This window comes from Zonotrichia albicollis, chromosome 2 (genome assembly GCF_047830755.1).
Source record: "Zonotrichia albicollis isolate bZonAlb1 chromosome 2, bZonAlb1.hap1, whole genome shotgun sequence".
NCBI lineage: Eukaryota > Metazoa > Chordata > Aves > Passeriformes > Passerellidae > Zonotrichia > Zonotrichia albicollis.
This window is the reverse complement of record NC_133820.1, coordinates 111032443-111057036: the sequence shown is the minus strand read 5'-3', so window position 1 is coordinate 111057036 and position 24594 is coordinate 111032443. Positions and strand designations below refer to the sequence as shown.

Here is a 24594-nt window from a genome sequence, read left to right as displayed (position 1 = left end):
GAGTGCAAATCAAGTGTTGTATTTTAGGTTGTTTTTTGGTTTTTTTTTAATTGAGGGGTTTTGCTCAGCTTTCCAGCATACAGGCAGAACAACATAAGAAATCTGAGGAATTGATAAATCATATTGTATAGTCTCAGGGTTTTTATCTGTGAATAGAACATACAGCTGAAGAGGTTCTCAAAATTTCTGTCAGTAAGAGATTAAATAGAGAATGGTTGTGTTGCATTTGAATAATAATAGACTGCTTTAGAAATACATTGAAGGTAACTGTGTTAATTTTCAATTTCTTCACTGTTGAATTTTGTGATTCAGTACTCAATGTAAATGAGAGCATTATTTAATGTATGCTGACTAAATTTTGTAGGTAAGTGTTTAGTGCAGCTGACATGAATTGTTCCAATTGTGAAACTTTTTGTTGAGCCTGTTGGCACTAGTTTAAAGGACTGATGATTTTAAGTTAAAGTATGTTAGCAGCTTTTCCACTTTTGAGACTTAAAATTTGATTTCTAAGCATAGTGAAAGGAGTGGCCTTTAAAGACTGACAAGTATGCTAATTCAGTATGGGAGTTGTTCAGCATTGGATTTCACAATGCTAAGGTCAACAGTAAAATGCTGTAAAAGGAAAAAAACACAGCTTTTTCTCTCCCTTTATTAAAATTTGTTTATAAAAATTACTTTCTTGTAGCTTGAAGTGTGAAGTCCTAAAGATGATAGGTGGTCTTAGGGTTTGCTTTAATAAGTGTAAGCCAAGTATTTAGTGTTTGTTTGCATATTCATTGCTTCTAGTAGTTAGTATATGGGGGTTTTTACCCTGATTTTAAGTTTTTTCTTTTTTGCTTTCTGCAAACTTAAGTGCCTTTAAAGAAAGATTGTCAATAAACCATAGTTGCCTAGGTTTTTGAATTAACACCTTGTTAGCTTATTTAAGTGCAAATCATATGTTTTGTAATGTCATCTTACCTTGAAATTGAGAATGAAAGCATGCTGCTCATACTTAATAAAAGTAGTCCATAAAATTTTTAAAACAAAAGTTTTGATTTCATGAGCTCTCTTAATTTCCCCAGTTGTTTAGTTGGGTAAGTTGAAGCAATACTGCAGAAGTGCTAGTGCAGGGCAAGGCTTTCTGTTTGGCAGTGCAAGGAAGAAGCATTTCTCAGAACAACGCTGAAGTAGCTTATCTGAGTTTTAAAAGTATATGAACTTCTCATAGTTGTAACCTATGCTATCACATTGCAGATGTGCCCTTTAAGCAGACATCTTCTGTTGCTGTAGCAGGGGCTGTGATTGGAGCAGTCCTTGCTCTTTTTATCATTACCATCTTTGTGACAGTGCTGCTGACCCCAAGGAAGAAAAGGCCAGCCTATCTTGACAAAGTGTGAGTATGTGTTGGACGTTTTTTCTTACTCAGTTGAAAGCGATATGCAGAAAGAGTTTGTTCTGTACAGTAATTTAAGTGTCTGACTTAATTTAGCAGCTATTCAGCTTTTTTAATTTCAGGGCTCTATTTTCAGAGTACAAAATGTGAAATCACACATTTCTGAAAAAGAAATAAGGAAGGTAAGAATTACTTTGGAAGTAATAAAGAGCTTTATCTCATGAGAAGTTTAGGGTTTTTTGAAAGAAAACTATTCATAGATTTAACTGGAGGGCAAAAAAGGGTTCCCTCTTGACTGGTGCCAGTGACTGCTAGTTTGTTGTAACTGCAGATCTAACTTGCAAGGTAAATTGGCCATGCTTTGCAAATGTGAAGGCCCCCTAAAATAATTCCTGAAATGTTTGTAAAGAGCTTCCACAGATCCATGCTTACTGATTTCTTGTGCTTTTTGGAATTTTGGTTATTTCTTAAAGCCTCTGGCACAGACTTGCAGTTTACTCTGTTCAATATGATCAAACAAAAAAGAAGGAAACAAAAACGTCTGAGAAGATGTTGTCAGTTAAAGGGGATGATGTCTAGATTCTGTTTGGAACATGCATAAAAAAGTAACAAAGGCATACAATATTTGTAAATATATGTCTTTTTACATCCCATATACAGTTTCTTAAATCCCATATGCAGTTAACACTAAAACTGAATTGGAAATGTTGTTCATATAGTTAAAGAGAACTAAAGTAAAATAACTAAGAACCTTTAGCATAAAATAAGTTTCATCATTTGGATTGAGCTATCAAGATGATTCAAGAGTCTTCTTTTGAGCAACTTTTAACATGGTTTCTCTTAAATTCTGTATTTGAAGCTTATTTCTGTGAATGATCTTAAACATTTAAATTATTTTATAACCACTTGCTTTCACTGAGAAAGTTAAAATTGAAAAAGTCTTGCATGTAAGAATTGCTAGTAAGGCTTTCTCAAAGGCTTTCTAAGGGAAGTCTATAATTTAAAAAGTTGTTCAAACTGTATCTCGTAACTATGAGAAACTATGTTAGATACCAGTAGTTTCTAATCCTCCTTAGTTGAAGTGTTTGGGGGGAAGTTCAGTCTGCTAAACACAGGATGCAATAAATAAATTCTGGATAGTGCTTTTCTACAAAAAGTGTCTTCCTGAATAATAGCCAGTGGTAGACATATTCCATTACAATATATCACATCTGAGTCATTGCTGACTGAAAGGTGTTTGTCCCTGAGTACTGAATGCTGGATGATTTGGCAGTTATTATCTGACCATTCAATTGGACTTGACAAACATGATGTGTTATATTTCATTCCCCCTTTTACTACAGGATTGATCTTCCACCCACTCACAAACCAGCCTCATTTGGAGAGAGAACGTTGTCAGTGCCACAGAAAGAAGCTATGCTTCAGGTGAGTAAGTGTTTATATGCATCTTAAATTGACTTAAGGAAAGTGTTAACTTTGCTTTATTATGTTAAATTGGTCTGATTTTGTCTTCCCGGTAATATATGGAAACCTTTCAATGGTTTCACAACCAAGCTGTTTCTCTACTTGTGTGATATCCAGATCTGTTAACTATAATGTTAAAGTCATCCTTAGAGGTGGAAACTTGTAACAGCCTTTGACAGACACTGCTCCTTTTCAATTAGAAAAATCTATAGTTGAAATTCTGTGGTAAGAGAGTATACATAGCTTTATGAAGCAGTCTTCATAAAAGGGAAAAATTATGCTTGTAAACTTAAAAACTGGCCTGATCAAAAGCTCCCTTGCTGGTAACAACTGCCAATCTTTTGAGTTATTAACGGTTGAGGGGTGAGGATAGGTTAAAATTTGGGCTTTGATGTGGCTAATCTACCAAAATATGAGTTTGAGCCTCGTTGAGGATTACTAAATCACTTTTAAATATTTGCAATTATGTAACTTCTAATTTTATCTTTTCTGCTTGCATTTACCAGCAGCAAATGACCTCATACCAATTTCATGACAAACAGTTGAATTTTTCGTGTGCTTTCAGGGGTAGCTTCTTGTCATCTGAAGTAATGCTGTCCAAGCAAGACAACAATAGGCAAGAAACTTCTTTACCAGCATTTAATGATTTTGTGGGTGTAGTCTGATCAAACCAGTTTTTAGAGGTCGCACTGGAAAGCTGATTCTAGCAAATGAAACACTTTGAGTAAGCGGGGAGCAAGGAAGGGTAGGTTCTTCCTTACAGCACGGTTTTGAAGTTGACTAGAGTGCTTGGGAAACCCCAGGTGAATTCAGGCTTCTCTTGCACTAGACATTGTAGAGGAGACCTGTTCTTGAGAGGTCACTTAAGCTAATGTCAGTTATAGATCCTTGCCATGGCCCCTAAAGTCTCTTGTGTATGTGTGTTTATATTACATTAATCAGTCAGATTTTTTTAGATTTCTGCTTACATTGAAGAAAATTTCTGTCATCTGTCAGTATTTGTAAGAATTAGATTGTAATTGTTTTTAATAAAATTTTTGTTCCATCCTCAGTACATACCATAAATAATGTGATTCTAACCACTGATGTGCCAAATCATAACACTGAGCTAATTAAAATAATAATTTGTTTATAAGAAATATCATTTTTCCAATACTATGATGTAATTTTGCAATTTTAAGGACCTATAAAAATCCTTTCTCATAGAGGGGGAAAAGGGGGAAAAATCTTCAGCTACCTTTAAGAAAGATTTTGATGGAGTTCTTAATAACATTGAAAATATTCTTGTAGATTTTCTTTGTGATTGATGGTTACTAAAGCTCAGCAAATAGCAGTTGCTGATAAAAGCCTTCCTTATGTCATAAATGTTACAATGGGTAATACTTGTGTATATTGTTGCTTAGTGAAGCAGGAAAATATTCTGAGATCCACTGCTGCAATAGTAGTGGATCTAGTAGTAGCAGCCTGATGATTATAACATTGTGAAGGTAGAAAACATTTTGTTGGCATAAAGAATAATAGGTCTTCATCTTCTTACCTTAAAGGTGGTTAAGTACCAAAGATGATACAAAAGAACCGGCGCTTTTCTGCGCTCAGGATGGGCATCAAGGCTATTTCTTCTATTACAGTACTCAACAATTGCAATTTTTGATGAATTACTCTTCTGCTAATATTTCTGCTTAAAGTATTTGAGAAATATTCTCTTGCTTATAGAATCAAAATATATGGTCTATTGTGGTATTTGTGCATCTGTAGTGCTGCTAGATGGCAAAATTACAACACTAGGAAATGCATTTATTTGTCCTTTACAGAGCAACTTATAAAGGAGGTAGACATAAGAGAATGTGTACCTTATTGCTTTCCTCTTCAGAACTTTGCTGTCTTTGAATTTTTTCTAGGTTGTGCTTATTGCGATTTCTGTTAATTGGTTCTAAAGAACTTATGCTGAACCTGACTGTAGTCTTGGAATGTTTAATTAAATGTTTTATGAAAATGTATTTTGTAAATAGAGAAAAAATCATAAAGAGACTGAATTGAATATTTCTTTTCCACCAATTAGATAAACAGAATTTTAAGTTGTTTTGGGAGGAGAAAGATTCCCCTTCAGGTTAGGTGTTAGCCAGACTTTATTTAAGAAATGGATGTTGTCACAACACTGTTAGCGTACCTGTCTTTCTGTCTGTGGAACTCCAGAACTGAAAAGACCTGGAGCTGGAGGCTGTCTTCTAGATGATACTGCCTCTAATGAGTATGTACTCTGTTATGCTTGAGGCAAGAGCTTCATATTATCTAACAGAAATAAATGTCAAAATACTAGCTTTAGCCAAGAAGTGATTGGTTGTATTGTTTTGGTGTACCAAGCCAACATTTGGATAGCTGTAAAGAGGCAAGAGAAAAAAGTTAGCAGCCCGTCAGGATGTCTCATCTTGTGTGACTAAATGTCTGTACTCACCACTCTACTACCTGGTGTTCCAATTGCTGTCGTGCCTACCCAGCATGAGATGCCAGGTGAGCCTCTCACTGGGTAGTTAAGATGTAAACTTCTGGATCTTCTAAAAAGAATTGTAGGGGAAATGTCACTGCTTTGTCAACCACAACAGATGATCAGTTCAGCCTGAGTGGAAATGATAGGCTACACAAAGGTGCAAAGTAAAGGAGTGAATTTAAATGGTGTCTTCTGCATGCTCACAATAACTTAGAATTGAAAGTGGATTTATTCAATTTAGGCTGATTCTGGTAAGTTGTTAAAAATAATGTGCTAGTTTTTCAATCATCTCTGCTGTTATTCAAATCATGGACAAGTAGCTTTTTTTTATCTTGTAAAGTATTTAAGATTCAGTACATGATGCTGAAATTCTCCTTTTTGTACTCCAGCAATCATTATTTAACTGATTTTATGCATATCTGAGTCAGCAGGTGATGGCATTAAAATGAAGAGAAATTTAACTGGACCTGTGAATAATACTGGACAGCCAGTATCTTTCATGGATACTTCTTGAGACTCGGAAACTTTCAGTTTACTTTAAATATACATTCTCATTTACCTGCTAGTGTTAATAATGAGCTATCAGTATGTACAAGTACTATGTAACTGAGTACTCATAATTTCTCTGTACTGGTATTTGAAGATAACAATTCATGTGTTCTTGTGAGTCACTTCAGAACTGAGAAAAACTGGTTCACTTATGGCCCTAAAAGAGGAAGGCAAAAGTCCAAAGCATAAAAATACAATGGAAAAAATTACATTATAGCTGTATTTACTATGAAGACTTGTCAACTCTTTTGTCAACAGCACTGTTACTTTTGTCCAGGTATTCTTTTAATAATCATTGCCATGGAAACGCTATTCTGTTGCTCAGAACTATCTATTACATGTAATGTGAAAGAGTGGTGAGCAGCCTGAAGGTTATGTCCTTGTTGAGAGAGGACTCTCTGCTTAACAATGTGGGTTTTGAGGTGAATAAGGAAGAAGTTGAGCAATGGAATATTTCCAGTGGCTTAAACAGGAATTTTTCTATTGCATAGTATTTTAAAAAGGAGTGTAAGAGGGTGTACTAATTCTGGGAGTCCTTGGCATCATTAGAGTAAGCTTCACTGTTTCAAACAATATATTGCTAAGAAGCAAAAACTTATTTACTTTCCTCTAAACATGCTCAAGATGGGCAGTCTTTGACAATGTTAAAGAACTGAAGTTATTATTAATTTGACAGGTACTTCTGAAGGAAAGAAAAAAACATGTTTTGCACAATGCAGTGCAGCATTCAGAGTTGTTGAAGGATTTAGAATTTAACAAGGCTCTTCTGTAACAACAGAAATAGGAGTGGATAAGGGAAATGCAGCCCAGTCGGTATGTCTGGCCATGAGAAGACTGACTTGAGACTTGCAGGTTGGAAGAATGCCTCACTATTTAGACAAACAGAGTTCTTTAACTGTAATATTTGTATTACTGATCAAAACAGGAAAGAAAAATATGAAGTTGTCTTAGCACTGTTAAAAGTATCAAATACCATTTATCAAATGATGATGTTTCTGAATCAAATTTGGAAACATCAGCCACTGAGCCCTTAAACCTAGTATAATACTGATTCATTTATGGATTATGGCTCTCTTGCACTCATCTATTTCTTTTCCTAATGCTTTTTATACAGGTGGGAATATCTCTTCCTTGATGAAAAAGGAAGCAGTATTGTTATTATTTGCCTTAAACCAAAGAACTGTTTAGACAAACAAGATTGAATGAAAGGGAGCACAAAATGTGCATCAATAAAATAATCTGTACTGATGAAGGATCTTGCAATAGGAAAAATAAAATTACCAGATTGGGGTTAGAATGAGGCACATGGTATTCTGGTTTCCAGTGATTCTCTAAATCATGTCCATATCCACTGTTGGTAGAATTCCTCAAGCAAGCAGATTTTTTTGTTGTTTTGTTTTGATTTTTGTTTAAAGAACATTAGCTTTTGGTGGAGATGGGACTTTTTTTGTTCCCCATGTGTGTTTTGTCTCCTTGTGTGGTGAACTCATGCTCTCAGCTCAGGTTTGAAGGAGCAACACATCCTGCTAAGTGGTAAGTCACATATTCTCAGAAATGCAGACTGCATTTTAGGACTTGAGAAGCAAAAGCATGGTGAGTTTAAGGGCAGGAGGGGATACTTTGAAATAGAATTATAAGACAAAAAGCTTGACAAACTAAAGTTGAAAAATAAACCTGTGAAGATGGTGAAAAATAACTGTTGGATGAGTGGAAACAGTTAGGAAATATTAGATGATTTTTGAAGAAATTTTACATATTAAAAATTAACTCAAAATTACTTCAAAACTTTACTAAACAAATGCAGAAAGGTAAAAAGTTAAGGGGAAGGAGGAGAAGGTAAGAACAAAATATTACTGAGATTGGGTTCTCTTCAAAATAGTTCTTGAAAGTAAGAATACGGATATATGACCACTGGAAATGTTACCTACCTGTATGAATACTTGTGGAGGGGCTTCTGCACAAAGATCAGCAACCTAGCCTACTTTGTGTTGCTGCTGCCACTGTGATACTGTTGGGAAAAGATGAATTGCAAAACAAAAAATACATACAATTGTGCAAAGGTGTTGCTTTAGCCTATTGTGGTCCTGTACTATGTGTAGCATAAAGGAAGAACTTTACTAGGAGTGATGATACCAGAGTACAAACTGTACCCTAAACCATAATTCTTAGATGGCATTACTTGGTGTGATTTAATCAGCCATTAACTCAGGCAGTTGGTGATTAACTGGTTGTTTGAAGGCAGTCCATTTCACAAATGAAGTTTTTCTATCATAATGGTGAAGAAAAAACTAAACGTGAAAGAAGGGAGATTGCAATGCTTCTGCATGAAGTAACTTCTCATCCACCAACATTCCCAAGTCCTGCTCCTCAGAACTGCTCTCAATCACTTCTCTGCCCAGTTTGTGTTTGTGTTTATGATTGCTCTTACCTGTGTTTATGATTGCACCTGAAAGGTGCAGGACTTTTCTCTTGGCCTTGTTGAACTTCACAAGGTTCACACAGAGCCACCTCTCAAGCCTGCCAAGGTCCCTCTGGAGGGCATCCCTGTGCCTTCAGCATGTTACCACACCACACAGCTTGGTGTTATTGGCAAACTTGCTGAGGGTACCTTGATCCCACTGTCATGTTGCCAAAGAGATGTTAAACAGTGCTGGTCCTGATACAGACCCCTGAGGAATGTCACTTGTCACTGATCCTTGCTTGGATTTTGAGCCAGCAATGAGCCATCTCTGAGTGTGACCATCCAGTCAGTTTTTTATCCACTGAGTGGTCCACCCATCAGATCCATGTCTCCTCAGTTTAGAGATGTCATGTGAGACAGCATCAAATGCTTTGCATAAGTCCGGGTAGGTGACATCAGTTGCTCTTCCTTTTTCCGTCAACATTATGATCCTGTCATAGACAGCCACTAAATTTGTCAGGCTCAATTTGCCCTTAGAGAAACCATGATGATGGTTACCAACCATCTCCTTATTTTCTATATGCCTTAGCATAGTTTCTGCTCCTTCATCTTGCTGGGCACTGAAGTGTGGCTGACCTGTAGTTTCTCAGGTCATGTTTTTAGACCTGGGGGTCTTATTTCCCCTTTCTCAGACAGTGTGCACCACAGTCTTGCCACTACTTCTAATACAAGATGGATAGTGGGTTAGTCACTTCCTGTGAAAGTGTCTTCAGAACTTGCAAATGTATCTTATCAGGTCCCCTGAACTTGTTCACCTCCAGATTCCTTAGCTGATCTTGAACCTCATCTCTTATTGTTGGCAGTTTGGCTGGGGTGGAACTAATTTTCTTTGCAGTAGCTGAGTAGCTGGTATGGGGCTGTGTTTGGGATTTGTGCTGAAAATAGTGTTGATAACTCAGGGAAGTTTTTTATTGCTGGACAGCATTGGGACCTATTCTGCTTCTTGTACTGCCCTGCCAGCAGATGGACTTGGGGTGTACACAGAATATTGGGAGGGAGACAAGATATTGGGAGAGGGAACACAGCTGGGACAGATGACTCTGACTGATCCTCATCTTTTTTCCACTCGCCATCGGATTGTAAGAAGGATTCTAAATGATAACCAGTTAAGACACTACCTAAGGCAGAGTGTTTTTTGGGATGACTGGTGGTTTTTTGTATTAACCAAAGCTGTTCTGCAGTTTTGAATCTTGACTTGTTTCCCCTATAACTTTTCTTCTTTCAGAAAGAACATTTTACTTTGCAGAGTCAGTACAGAGAGAGAGATGCTGGAAACTTGCAGCACATGGTAAATAATAAGATGGCTTGAATTCCTGATTGAAGCTTTGATTTCATCTTACTCCATAAAATAAACTTATAATGTTGGTTTTCATGAACAAAAAAAATATTTGTCCGTCCTGGTCAATAACTGTTTGATTGTGTGAGTTAAGTGAAAAGTGGCAGTACCATTTTAATATCCTATAGTAGTTTGATGACTAATTTAAATACTTAAACACTCCGGCTTTCTTTTCTTGGTGAGTAATACAAAGCATAAGAGTGTTGACAGACATTTTTGTAGTTGCTGGTTTACTCTTTAGATTTATTGATCTTTAGAGTCCAACTTCATTTGAAACAAGCATTTGAAGTTAACTGTCTGCTAGGGAAATTTATAAGTTCCTGTTTCTTTATTCATAGGGCTGTCTTGGAGATAATGTATCTTTGATTTTGCTTAAAGCTTTACCACGAATAGGAATTTCAGGTTCTATACATGAACTATGAAACTTATTACTTCTTATGTGTGTTTAGAAAACTGTGAATGGAAGGCAACTTACTTGTGGGGCTGAAGAGCCACAGGAGCAAGAGGGTCTTCAGCCTATGTATCCTGTTTATCAGCAAACTCACTACAAAAATTGGAGCAACAGATACCCCCAAAGCTCAGGACCTGGAAGAGCCTACATCAATACAAGGGAGCATTATGTATGATTCTGTACCCAGATGTCTTTAACAAGGAATTTATTACCTGTTGACTCTATGACCCTCATGTCTTTTTGGCTTTCATCTCTAAAATAATTGGGTTTTCTTTAATGTGTGAAAAAAATGGATGGAGAATTTTATACAGGTAAACCATATGGAATTTAAAACTTGCCTCTAGTACTTGGTATGTCTGTGCTTTTGTAGTAATATTGATCTGCCAAATGAGGAGAGCCACTTAGCTTTTTTAACCTTCACAGTCATAATCTGTATAACCTGTATTAATTGATTGGCATGTGCCAAAATGTAGTTAAGCTTTTTTTGCTGGCTATTTCTGGGAGCATTCTCTCTGGATATTTTAAAGAACCTTACCCATATAAAAGTGAATAAATATGAGCAAGGCAGCTGAATCCCTTGTGACATTAGCAGTCTCAGGCTGAGCCATCTTAGCAACTTGAGATATGAATTTGACTGGCCTTCGCTATTGATTTCTCAACCAGTTCTACCTCTCTCAGTCAAATGAAAAACTAGACTACCTCTCAAATACTGACTGGCTGGTCCATAAACTACACTATTTTTCTTCCCACCTTGTTAAAAGTGAAGCAATTGCCTTACATCAAAAGCTTTTTGTTGTCTATTGATTCTGCTTGTTGCTGGCTTTGGTTTTACAGTTAGGTCTACATGAAACTTAGTTGAAGGAGGTAGATGACTAGGCAGACAGAACTTTCTCTAAGTGTCTTTTGTGAAGCTACATCTGTGTTCCCAAATATGACTCCTATTTTAGGTGCTGCAGAGTTTATTTTCCTTGGTAATACATACATTCCTTGTTTTTTTCTTAGTTTACAACAAAACTGCCTGTGATGTGTTCTTGTCTTAGCAAGAAAAGAAAAGCTTCAGTCAACTTCAAATGCTTGTTAGCACTGTCCTTTAACCTTAACCAGTAGTGTGAAGTAACTGGAGAATGTCCTGATATTACCAGTGCTAAAAGTATCCCACATTAATCTTTTGTGTCTGTGGTAATGCTTAAAAAATGCGCTCATGATCTTGCTAGAAAAATAAGTTTTCCTGTGAACTAAAAAGTAAATATTTAGCAAGTAAAAATATGTATATAATATGTTAGTGCTGAAATGAGCTCATAGGGCAATCTTAAAATATTTTAGGACAGTAGAAAAATGGGTTGTGTCTAAAATTTGCCAGAGAAACTTAAGAGACTTGAGTATTCTCTAAGTACATTATGCACATAAGTACAGAATGATGATTTTCAGTCAGATGACATGAAGAACAAGATGTTAGAATGCTTGGTGTCATGCTGAACTACCTGTTGTACAGAAGTGAACATTACTTCTGGGGTATTAGTATGTTTTTCTGCAGATGTTTGAATTTTTTTAGAGGCCCAAGTCAGGCTGTAGAAGCAGCAGAATTGAAAGCTAGCATAGGTGAGTGTGCTGCAGGCAGGGGGCTGTTGTTAAACCTGTATTCAACCTGCATTTATCTCCATCACAGTACAAGTTCATGAGATCTCTGTCCACAATTGGGCCAGGTAAATAAAATTCTTCTAGTTTGTTACAGGTAGCAGCTAGAAGATTATGGCTTGGGTGCCTGTATTCTGGACTCTGTAGAAGTAGGTATTACCTGTTCTCTTGCTAAGCAGCTTTCTGTTAAATGATGTGGTTGAAGTTGACAGCTGAAGGAATGGCAAAAAGAAAGGTTGGACAGAACCTGCTTCTTGGGAGCTATCTTTGAAGCAGTGACACCTTGCTTTTCTCTTGGGAACTGGGCACATTCATGTAAATTGAGCAACTGTTTTCAATTTTAAAGTTTACTGCTGTATTTGAGACCTAAAAAAAGGCTTGTGTCCCTCAAAATTGTTTTTCCATAATGTTAGTTAAGGTAGCTATCTCTTTACATGAGCATTGCCTTGCCTATCCTTACATTACTGCAGCTCCAAAAAGCATCAGTTGTCAGAACATTGAAAGAAAACAGTGTCGTGGCCAAATGAATGACAGAATGTGGAGAGGAACTATACTGCTTAAGGTAATTTGATCAATATTACTGAGCAAAACTTGATACCAAAAATATTTGAATAGACATTATGGGATGGCTCAAAACTTTTGCTGTGGCAGTGTTTCCTCTGCATTCATTAGTACAATGTGTTATTGAGCAGGTGATCACTTCGATCCCTTTTGCAATAAAAACATTTATTTTGGATTCAGAAAAAATTCTTCTACTGCTTTTTATAATTATTTGCAGATACTTTCCTTTCTGATTTTTTTTTTGAAAGAGATAAAACTTTAGGGGAAGGAAGAATGCTATCAACAAAGCTATAATTGTTTTTTTTTTTAATGTGTAAAAATAGCTTAAAAAATAAAAATGTAATCCAACTGTGTTGTCCAAGTTACATACCAACAAACTACAGAAAGTTTGATTTGCAAGCTACCCATTAGGATGTAGTTTCCCCTAAAGTCATTAAGGAAATACATTACCACCGACAGGTTTGTTGTCTGTGAGAAATGGTTTCTTTGTAATCTATTCAGGGACATTTAATATATTAAGTTTTTGAATTGTTACTTTTAGATTTAAGTGTGGCTGAATTTGCGGGGAGAGATTTGGCAAAGAATGCTCAGAAGAGAACAGAAAAAATGTCTGCTAATTAGGCTTTCTCACTAAAAGGATTGTACATATAGAAGTAAGTTTGATCTGCTTTTGTAAGATGTAGAAAATGTCCTTTTATATTTTTGTACATTTTTAAATGCTTGTATTTGTAATTTGACTGGAATAAAAACATTCAAAATATAACATTTTCTTCTGTTGCTTGGATTTAAGATTACTTAAAATGCAAAGTCTGATAAAATGCATCCACTTTTTTGGTGTTATGTTTCTTCTGTGATTGTATATGCAGAACATGTTCTTTTTACTAACTCTACCTACCACTTTGGGATATGTGGTGTTGCTTGCTGAAATCCTTCTAACTTTCATCTTACGTAACAGGAAGCATAAAGTACTGTGTGAAAATGAAGTACTGAGGTGAACTGAGCACCCAGATTCTCTGGTGAGGTAGGTGGGGAAGGAGGGGAAGATTAGTAATTTGCATCTCTAGCATTGGTATATGTAAATTGTCCTCTGCCCCAGTATCTCTAAATTCTACAAGGTAGTCTAATTGTAAAAAATCTAAGATTTTAATGTTTGGAGTATGTCCAGAATGACTGTGGATACAATACAAATTTTCATTTGTATTGTATCCACAGTCTAAGAAATTGTACTACTAAAAGTAAGGAAATACCTAACAAAATATTATTAAAGGACTCCCACTGTTCAGTCACAAATGATCTAATGTATTTTGTGTTGAGCTCAAGTAAAGCACAATAAAGATGTGTGATAATTCATGAAGAGCGAAGGGAGACTTTTCACCTTCTGACTTGTGTACTTTGCCTTCTTTCTGGCAGTGTTACTGCTCTTTTGTCCTCTGAAGTATGCAAGTTCAGGTGCTGTGTTGTTACATAGGTGATTAAAATTTATTATAGTAACTTTTTAATGCCACAAACCTGAAAGCACTCTATCTGAAACATTGTTTTGTGTGAAGGCTGAGTGAGTGCTCTACCAACAAGTAGCTGCAGAGCAGGTGAAATTGTTTTGACAACTTGGGCCACTTCAGAGGCTCCTGACAAGGACAGGTAAAGCCCCAGGTGAAAAAAGAAATGTCTGTGTAGTTTCCTGCTTGAATGCCCTGTGGGAGGTGGCCTGGGGTTTTTTGTCCACCTGTGGTACATGTCCAGAGTATTGGGAGACTGGGTTTAACTTTCTGACAGAAGGTAAATATGTGATATTTCTGCATTTATTAAAAGGTATTACATGGTTCTTGGTGAATAACTTGATACCTTTAGTTGAATTATGTTGCCAATGCACAAAAAATACACTGTGAATCTTAGTAGTAATTATTCAAACAATGTGAAAAACCCAAGTAGGATGTGTTAGGTATTTTAATCTGCACTGACAACCCCACAGTGAATTTTTTTCTATATTTGTTTCTACTTGATTTTATGCTATATCTAAATCGAGATCCTTCAATTGTCACTAGAAAATAAATTGTATTTAAAAGCCTACAAGTCAAACTGTGACTCTTCTATCCCTTTGTGGGACTAGTATTCAAGATTTTAAATCAGAATTGATTTCCAGCTTGGTCTCAAAATAAAGCAGACTTCAGCTTCCTCATCAACTGAGATGAATTTGCATATCAGTGCAAGGCTACACACAGAATGCATAGAGTATGCTAAATATATTAAAACATTTCAATTTCAATGAGTTTAGCCACAGATTTGTTATATTCCAATCTGAAGTGTACTAGGTTAAATTAGACTTGTTATCTAACAGAGATTTATGGGAAATAACTTCTCTAATACTGATTGTCAGAGGAAGAAGTTTAAGATATGCTATAAAAGATTCCACTGACTTTTCTGGTTGTTGTTGGTTTTTTGTTGTTGTTGGTTTTTTGGGGTTTTTTTTTGTCCTTTTCTCAATGTTAGATTTTATTTATTTATTACTGTTTTGGGTCTCTGAATAGTGAGATCTCTAATAGTGTTGCCACATTAGATCCTGTTCTTAAGAAAGTGTGCCTGCAGCTTCAGTTTCCCTGACACTTCATCTTGCCTGTCCTATTAAGAAGTCTTACATTCCTTTGTAGGACTTCAGATATTCTGTGCTTGAAGAGCAAAGTATTTTGGGCCAGTATTGTTTACCCAGTTCAGCTTATAACAAATTCCAGAAAATTACTCTTTCCCTGCTGATATGGACTGTGTGCAGTAGAAGGTTGTGTGCAGTGCAGCAGCATACCCACAGAAGATGCTTCAGCCCTGCCAGTTGCCTCCTGGCTGGTCAGTGGAGAGGCAGACCTTTGTCCAGATGGGGTCTTTGCTGTCACCATAGTGTTTTGTATTTACCAAATAAAGAATTCAGAGATATAACTTTTCTGAACTGCTGTCATAATTTGGGAATAATTGCTTTTAGGCACTATTTGTGGCAAATGCTTAATTCATTGTCAAGTAGAGTAGTTGGATTTCTGTCTTATGTTTGACTAACCCGGCTCTTTGGGGACCAGACTTCAGCTACTGACATGATTTCCTATTAAGCATAAAAAGTGAAGGAGCCTGACTTTAATCCCACAATTAAAAAAGTTCTTTGCTTCTTTGACATGAATTGAGAAGTAAGAGACAAATGGCCATGGGCAAATAAAATGAATTTGTGTTAGCTTTAAAATTCAGATTGATGGGTAGCATCAAATGTAGATTGGTCTATCCAGCTAGGCTAAGCAAATAGACAAAAGGCTTAAGGGGTGGCCAGAGGAAGGAACACACTTTAAGTGCAATGCTTTAGTAATGCTTGTGACATCTCATTGTGTTGCTAACTTTCATTTTGGCCAACAATACTGCTAATGACACTGCATTTGTAGCAAAAAACCCGAATATTGGGCAAGGCAACACGTCTCACCAGTTTGGATGTGTTTTTAAGAACTTTTAAATCTGACTATTAGAAGATTGGTGCTTAAAAGTCCAATCTTCTAATAGAAGATTTAGCTTTAACAAAAAGTCAAGCCGTCTACTTTACGCTTCCCCCTACTCTGAATTCTTCCTGGGTGGACTTCACACCTTAAGTCATGTGGCACAGGTGTATCTACTGCATGTAAAAAAATTGACTGGTCTCTAATTTTCTAGGATTGGTGTGGCCATTACCAAGGTTTGTGTGGACAGAAATATGGTTTTCCAGAATTCCTCACTGTGGGATTGCTACTTGATCAGCCAGCAAAGCCCCTGGTGTCCTCTGACTTTGTACACTCAATGGTATAAGCCAGAAGCTGCAAGTTCTCTTTCTTGCCTCTGTTCTTTCACAATGTGTTTCATTCAGTCCCATTGAAGATTAGTAATGAAAGTGTTTCACATTAAAAAGTTGTCAGGCATCTTAAAAGTGCCTGCTTGTTTCTGTTAATTTGGTAGGTTGTCTGTCTCCTGTTCCTTCCCTCTACCTTTGCTCCTTCTATGTCCTTAGGGTTTTTCTTTGTTCAGTCATCTCATATCTCTCTTTTTTCCAGCTAGGAGTGATAGCAGTCTCTTCCTTAACCTCTTCCATTTTTTTTTATTATATTGGCCAAATTATTTCTCACTAATACACCTAGTTAGGGCTTTATTAACAAAAAAATAAAAACCTAATGCTGTTCAAAGATGGAGAATAAGTTCTATTTTGTTCCATATTTGTCTCAGCTTTCTGCTCTGGCTTGTTGGGCCAGTGTTAGTTAATTTTCAACTCTATATGGAAATGGTTGAGATTCAGTGTTGCTGAATTCTTTTTCTCCTCTTTCATATTCTGTAACAGCTTGAGGAATGTGGAGTGTCTGTGTTTAACTCCGAGAAATTTTCAAAGTGGAAAATGGGTAACTTGTTAACATCAGGTATTCTCATTACAGCTGGACAAATTAGGATGATGTGACATTGCAGATGGTTGAATCACCTGACTTTCAGGTGATACGTGATTTATAGTAAGCAAGAAAAATGGCAAACATGGAATGGAGCTTGGAGGAAACACTTCCTGCTTATACAGGAAGGTGACATTTAGACTACTTGCCTATTCCCTTCTTGAGACAGAATAGCTGGAGATAATAAAGCATAATAAAGTGTAGTATAATGATAACATAATAGTATGGCTAGGAATCAGCAAACAAACAGAAAAATATTGTTCTCTATCAAAGCAGTGACTCTGTTTTCTGAAACAATTTTAAATGAACCAAAGGTAACCATTGTCTACAAAGCTCCTCAGTTTTGGATGTGTCCTAGTAGCAGGAAGAATCTGGTTAATCTGGATGTTGATGCTACTTAGCTGATTGTTGCAGTTTATAGTAGGTTATCCCAAAGCCAGTTTGTAGACAAAGTGAGAAATTTAGAATTGTCACTTTCAAATGTGTTACTATGAAATCACATTCAAGTTTCACCATCTGCTTAATGTGGGATTTGTATACAGCTTAATTAGCCACATAGCTGTGCCCTAGTCTGTTCAAAGATTCATCTAGAAAGCCAAAGATAATTGGATTTCTAGTGTCACTGATCACACTCAAGTGCGTGATTTGCACAGCAAGTGTAATTGACCCCATGTGTATGTGAAATAAAATGCCCAGTGGATACTTGTATCTAAAAGCATTGATTATACAGTAAGTAGTTTGAGTAACTCTATTGAGAAGTAATTCAGTCTTTTCAACTGAAGAAAATCTAATTAACCAAGAAAATCTATCCTTTCAAGGCTGCTGAGGGAGGAGGGTGGAAGAAGCTGCTGTCAACACCCCAGAATAAAAAGTCTCAGATGATAGTCAAAAATAATTTCAACTGTAACTGAATAGCCAAGCAAGTAGTGGCATTGGCTTCTCTTGTAATGGAAGCTTCAGCTTTCAGGTAAGTCTTCCTCTTAGAAGACAGAAGATGAATAAGAGTTTTGCAAGCCTTTGCTTGGAAAAGACATCAGCCTTTGGTGTCTAAAGACAAAGCTGGGGATGCACGATGGATATTCCTGGATGCTGCATGTGCTCACTGCAACTTTGACTTCCCCTTCGACTTGCCCTGTCTGTGAGGGTGGCTGGAAACCTCGGCAGAAGGGCTTCCGCTGCAATTCAGCTTCTCTTGACATCAGCAGTTGGATTTAACTCTTTCTGCTTTCTGTCTCCCCTTGCCCTGTCCCCTCTGCTGACACTTGTAGCAATATTTTGGGTTTTGGTTTTTTTTTTAATTTCTAATGTTCTAGAGTTAAAGGAGCTGATGTTGGTGAGCTTTTGAGATGGTGACTTAGACAAACTATTGCAGACCATGGTAGATGATTGTGCAGTAGTAGGCTAAACAATGCCCTGAGATGTTTGGAGCTGCTTTGGACCTACTCCAGCAGCATTTGACAAGTACTGTGAAACAGTTCTAACATGTGTTAAAAGGAAGAGCTTCCTTAGGAAATCCCATGGAGTCATAGAGGTGGTAGTGCTTTTTTTCTGCTGTTCATTTTCTTCTTCTTTGATTACAGCTCACAGCATAATGTTCATAGGCAGATGGCATTTAATTTGATCACATACAATTCATGTCTTCCAGTTCCTGAGTAGACATTTGGTAAAGGGGAAAAAACCCCACTGAGGTGATATGCAAGTAAACTTTAATCTGAAATGAGCATGTTAAGGGCTATGCTTAAGTAGTTTCTATGGGAGCTCACTGATAGTTTAGAAAAAAGTCAGACAAGCTAGGCACTTACCATTAAATGCCAAGCTATAGAGAAGCCAAACCTTGCAAAAAAACTGGGAAGAAAGTTTTTTAAATTACATTGAACTTCCCCTAACTCCAGCTGGCCAAGCTGCTGCTTCTGTAAATAAAAATATTTCACTGATGTCACACAGTAATACTTTTTTTTTTTTTAAGATTCAGGGAAATAAGCAGAAGAAAATTCTTCTAAGGTTCCTACACACAATATGTATATGATGAAATACATGTTGATTGATGCAGTTCAGGAAACTGTCTGTTTGCTGTCACAAACTCCATCTTGGCATTTCTTACAAGTTTAATTGTAATAGCAATTAAACCAATAATAGCACACTGCAACAGCAAATGTTTGCTGGCTTTTGTAAATGGAATTTTGGAATTCTCTAGGAAATCGAAGTATTTTTCATATTTCTTCTGAAGCCTATTTACTACTTTCTCTTACAAAGATAGGTTTGCTGCTCCTCTGCATTTACTAAGTATTGCTTTATTTACTTGGAGACAGAAATTTAATTTTGAAATACAAGGTCACTGTTGGCCATGCTTGACAGACATAACTAACAAGTTCTAAACAAGACCCCTGTATGTGGGGCTTTTGATTAACCTGCCCCATTCCTTTGGTGACTTGGAATCTGAAGTCTTCTTACTGAGCTTTGTAATTTCTCTAAGTCTGTGCATTTAGCACATGTATTTGCTTTGAATTACAGTTAATTTAGACTTACATGCCTGACATTTTTGAAGATGAAACTGAAAAGAAGGAAAAAAAAAACCTCATTAAAAAAATTACCGAACTGGGTGCTGGTATATTCTACCACCCAAGTGCTAAAAGACCATTTTAAGAGCTGCCACTGAAGTCCCACTTATTAACTGGAGCACTAAACAAATAAAGCTGAAGGGAATAGTGGTTGAGGACTACTGTGCATCTGGATAGCACTCACCCTATCTCAAGATAGCTTCCGTTATATTAAGAGCTTGTATCTCACCCTGATTAGCAACAGGAAATAATTAAAATATAATCAGGCTCTCTTCATTAGAAATGTTTTTGAATACTTTGAAAACTGTCAAATAACTGTCTTCAAAACTGAATGTTCCTATAAATAAAGTAAAAGAAAAATGTTGTGTCTCTGATTTTTTTTTCATGCATGTTTGGCATGAAAATACCAGCATAAGCATACATTGGTTTTGTAAATGCAGAAGACTAAGGCATTTTGGATATTTACACAGACTCAGACTAGCAGGGACAGAGGAGACTAGCTCTTCCATAAGGCTGAGATTCCAGAAAGTCACAATTTCCAATCAGCTGGTGAAGGGATATAGATGGAGTTCAGCCTAGGTGTAAAATGTATTTAACTCTGAGCCATTGATGCATTGATACTGGTAAGCTGCTTGTCCTGCTGTTTGGATCTCCCCCTGGCTTGGGCAAGTGCCCAAACTGAAGTCCTTTCTTAGATAAAAAAGTATCAAAGGTACCTTTTTGTATGTTTCCCTCTGAATGCTCTGCTGTTATTGAAATGCTTCTTGTTCAAAAAATATGTTCAGTGAACACATGGGACTGCCTGTAATAGCTTTTATGTATCTTCAATTAAAGCAATAAATGTCAGGACAAAGTGATTTTGCTTCCCCTTAGGCCTGTACAGTTGGTTACCAAAGAAAGCTGGTGGTTCCTGCCAGGTAGGTGGTCAGTGCTGCTGCCCTCATTAGGTCTGTGATTGCCTGGAGTAATTATACTGCAGCTTAACATTTGTGCAATCAGCTGGAAAATACAGAGAAATATAAAATGGTATGACCCTCATGATACAATGCTGCTGTGCCCCTTCAAGTGAATTTTCCCTTTTGAAAGATAGATTTTTCCTATTTTTTCCCATTTGAGAGAGCATTGTATGTACAGTGACATTGCTTAATGGAAACTGAAACACTTCTTTATTTCCCAAATTGCAAACCTTGGAAAAAACATAGGTGAAGTTCAAATTTGAGCTGATACTGAAATTTTTCAGGAGAACCTACACTTCCATTCAGCCTTTGTGAAACCTGAAGATATGTGGTTTTATTGTGAATTGAAACCTAGTTGTATTCTGCAGTCTTCTGCAAATTCTGTGCATCAGATTACAAGGAAAAAAATGTCTGCAACACAACTAAGTTTTAGGTTTATTTCTCTGCTGTATCAAGTTTGTGTTCTTCATCAGTATCCTCCATCGCATGTCTTTGCCCTTAATAGCTGTCTCTCAGAAATTCATTCAGCTATAATACTTCTTAATAATTAAGGATTTTTTTCTGAAAAGTTCCTTTTTTTTTTTGGGTTTTTTTTTTTTTCTGGTAAATGAAAGTTACAGTGTAGCCAAAGAATAGATCTCCCTTTACTTACATATTTGTTGATAATGCCACTTCTCCCAGTTTGCATGAATGCACCTTGGGATGCAAGAGTGAACTGAGGAAAGAAAATCCTATTCAATCAGGATGAGACACCTTCAGCAGCTGTAAAAGGTACTGCAAGGGACTCTCTGTGCCCAGAAATGTGCTCCTTGGTGTGCTGTGATCTGTCACAGGTAGAAGAGGGTAAGACAGCAGATAGAAACTGTGAGACAGTACAGGGGGTCTGTCTGAAGCTGATGGCTTAGCAGGTGATTTCGGTTAGTGTGTCACCAGTGTGAGCCACACTGAATGTGCCCTGTGCACCCCCACATGCCCCTGAATGCCAGGATGAGCTGTCAGTCCTGGCAGGCTGCTCCTGTGCCTTTGAAGTGAAACCATATGGAGTGTGAGTGCAATTAAGGTGCTATTGCTTTTGCACTTGCTTGCAGTTCCAAATGACTAAAGATGCCCTTAGTACCTAAGGAATTGCTTAAAATATAATGATGATCATCTTAATGAACACAGGAGAAAGTGGTGGGATGCTTCTTTCAGATAGAATCATGTATGACGCCAGAATAGCCTCCTGATACTGAACTGATGGTATGAATTTACAAATGAGAAGGTTTGCTGAAAAGGAAGTGTCCTACTTTAGCTTCAACTGCACACTTCCTTCATTTTGGAAGTCTGGAATTTTTTTGTCAGCCATAGTCACTATAAGAGACTTGCCAATTTCTGTCTTCTCTTGGAAGGACCGAGATAGACAGAGTGCTCCCCAGGGGATTTCACAGAGAGTGGAACTGGTCTTTTCCCTTGGCTTGCTGACCAGGGCACACTGCTGCAAGGTGGAGTTCACCAGTGCACCCAGATGTCTTCCTGCAGAAGCCAACACTTGCTCTGTTCTTTCCCAGTTTCTGCATTTCTTATTGTATGGATCAACCTGAGCTTCTATAACCGAGGAACTGAACCCTGTCATACACCGGGTTTGATACACGTGTGCTGCGCATAATAGTTTTGACAGGTAGTGGTCACTGAACTTCAACAATGATAAAAATGTTGACTCTGTTAAAAAGGGAAAATTTTCTTTGTGTGTTTGGTCTCACTGTGGGTTTGTGGTTTACTTGTCACACTGCAAGGGGAATGCTTCATTCCTTGCTGCCATGGTAATGAATCAAAGTTATCAGCAACACAGCAGTTGTGGTAGGTGTAGGTCAACTACAAGCTCAGTCTCTTATAGTGCCTTTAATATCACTTAAATATCTCCAGAGACCTGCTCTGGAGATTGTCTTTCAATACAATAAAAATATTGTATTTCAAAACAATAAAAATAAATCATTATTTGTAGATAGAAAAAGGAGCAATGGTGTCATTTGCTGCCCCTATTTCTTCACCATTCTGTTGTAAGGACAGAATCACTTTAGCAAATGATCATATAGCCCGGCTTATTGCAATATGTAGCTTCATAACCGGGATAGCTTCTAGAAAATATATGTATTGAAGAGTATATGGTCTTTTACCTTTCTCACACATCTTGGGTCATTAATTTGTAACTTAGACATTGTACCCAACTTTTCCCAGTGTTCAGGAAGCTGTCTCTAACTTGCAGGTTTATAAAACTCCTTGTACAATAAAATCATCTTTCACATGTTTACTATGCCTGAATCTGCCTGATTATTGTGATCAGATCTAGAAGGTGGAGGTACATGAAAGGCTCAGCAGCCTGATCCATTGAATTCTGCTGTTCTGTGTGTTTCCTTCCCTATTGGCAGAACCTGGATATTATCTGGTTTAGGTTAAGTCATTGGTGGATTTTGCTCTCAGACTCACTGCAACACTCAGATTCAGGATTTACAGAAAAGGAAGTCCAATGGTTAAGAGTGGAAAAGGACATGACTCACTCTTTCTCAGAATAAAGAATAATATACCTCTTGGAAAATCTGATTAAAAAACCAAACAGCAATGTGGTATACACACACCCCAAGTCCCAGGAAACAACTCCTGAAAGCACCATGATGGAACTGGGGAGCAAAATGTATAGTATTGGGCTTCATTAGTAATTATGTCATGGGGAAGGAATGGTCCACTATAAAAGTGTAGCATTTTAAACTATGCTTTTTATTCTTTTAACTGTTGATCCATTCTGCAGTTCATGAAAACATGAGTTTTGGCCAGCAAGGAAAGAGTAAAAGGTGCAGTTTTTTTACTTTGGGTGAGTGGCTCAGTCTAAGGAGATGTTTTCATCTCAATTGTAATGCTAGCGGTGGAAGATGGCTGTTCCCAGACTTTACTAAGACTGCCTGAAAGTGACAGTGCAAACAAGTTTCTGAATGGTGTGATGAACAGGGAAAGAGGGACAAGGATTAGTTTTAAATTGCTAGTTAAACATCGAAGCAGACTTATATTGGAAACTCACTTAGGTAACATTTATGAGCCTGGGGACAAAAGCTGTCTGAACTGACAGCAGCAAATGAAAGCATGGCTGCTGAATTGTCCAAGCTATAAAAGAAATCAGAGAGAACATGGGGTACTCGTTGCTTTGGGTGTAACAGATGTTGCACTATGTACCTCTCCAGTCTTACAAAGTGCTTACTGTGACTTTGAAATTTTTTGTGTAGTTCCAGACATTTTATCTGTGGAAATCCTAAGTCAGTAGTAACTGTGCTTCCCAGAGAGCAGAAATGCTTTCATCTCTCTGGTTTAGATGGTGGGTACATCAAAGCCTAGAGAGTGAACTGCTTCCCTGTTGTTAAATGCTTGAGCTCTGACACATTGCTGTCTGGGGTAGTTATGTGAGAAATATCCCAGTAAATCTGCTGGGACATTTGGAGTACTTATTAACTTAAAACTAAGACTAGGGAGATATCTCAGGCTGTGAAAGTAAACTTGCTACTGTCACTTCTAGTTGCTCATATATTCACTTTCACTGACTGGCATTGCTTCGTGTGTAAATCTGTTGTTTTGTGGAAGGCTGTTTAAACATGGGATGGTTCTGCTGGCTGGGACATCCTGATTTCCAGCTTTAGGTGCATTTGGTAAATCCATACTATTTCCTCTTACAATGAATTTTCTTCAGTTTGAATTCTTCCTTCCTGGTGTTATGGCCTCTGTAGCCAGCAGCTGTATTTCTCCCTTGCCCTTCACAGGGCTGGGTTAATGAAGTTCAGCTCTCTCTTGGCAACGCCAGACTATTGCATGTAACCTCCTAAAAGACAAATAGCTCCTGAACCTTTGGCTGGCCTGCTTTGTTGTGAGCACTTGTAACTTTGGTTTTTAAATCTCATACCAGATATCAACTCTCACACGTAGCATCCATGCTTTAGTTAGTGTTATTTATTAAAATGCAGAAAAGGGTGGGAGTTTTTTTCCCCATCCAGACACATGGGAAACAGTTTGAGGTTCTTTGGCTGCATGGGCTTCTTTTGCCACATATGGTGGCATTGTAAATGTTCCCAGTGGCTGACAGAGTAATTAACCTGGCTTTAATTATTTGAAATGCTATATTTGGAGGAGGAGGATACATAATATGAACAATGAGGCATTAGGATGAAATTAATTCCATCAGAGTGGCCAGGAAGCCCTGCAGAGCAGAGTTGTAGTGCACTTGAAATCCTACCAACCCTGAAGTCTCTGGGCCTTGCTTGTGTCACTGCCTGCTAATATGTTGGCTCAGTAGAGCACCTTAAATCACGCATAGCTGGAA

At 37.3% G+C, this 24594-nt stretch overlaps 1 protein-coding gene across 1 annotated transcript in view; it reads left to right on the top strand.

The window, feature by feature from the left end:
• The window catches only part of NECTIN3 (nectin cell adhesion molecule 3), a 67300-nt gene extending 47933 nt beyond the window's left edge, over window positions 1-19367 (top strand). The window contains exons 6-9 of the mRNA XM_014271026.3: window positions 1237-1375; window positions 2719-2800; window positions 9560-9622; window positions 10120-19367. Coding sequence (XP_014126501.2) covers window positions 1237-1375; window positions 2719-2800; window positions 9560-9622; window positions 10120-10296 — 461 coding nt within the window. The 3' untranslated portion in view covers window positions 10297-19367. The remainder of the gene's footprint in view (window positions 1-1236; window positions 1376-2718; window positions 2801-9559; window positions 9623-10119) is intronic.
• Window positions 19368-24594: the final 5227 nt, after the last annotated feature.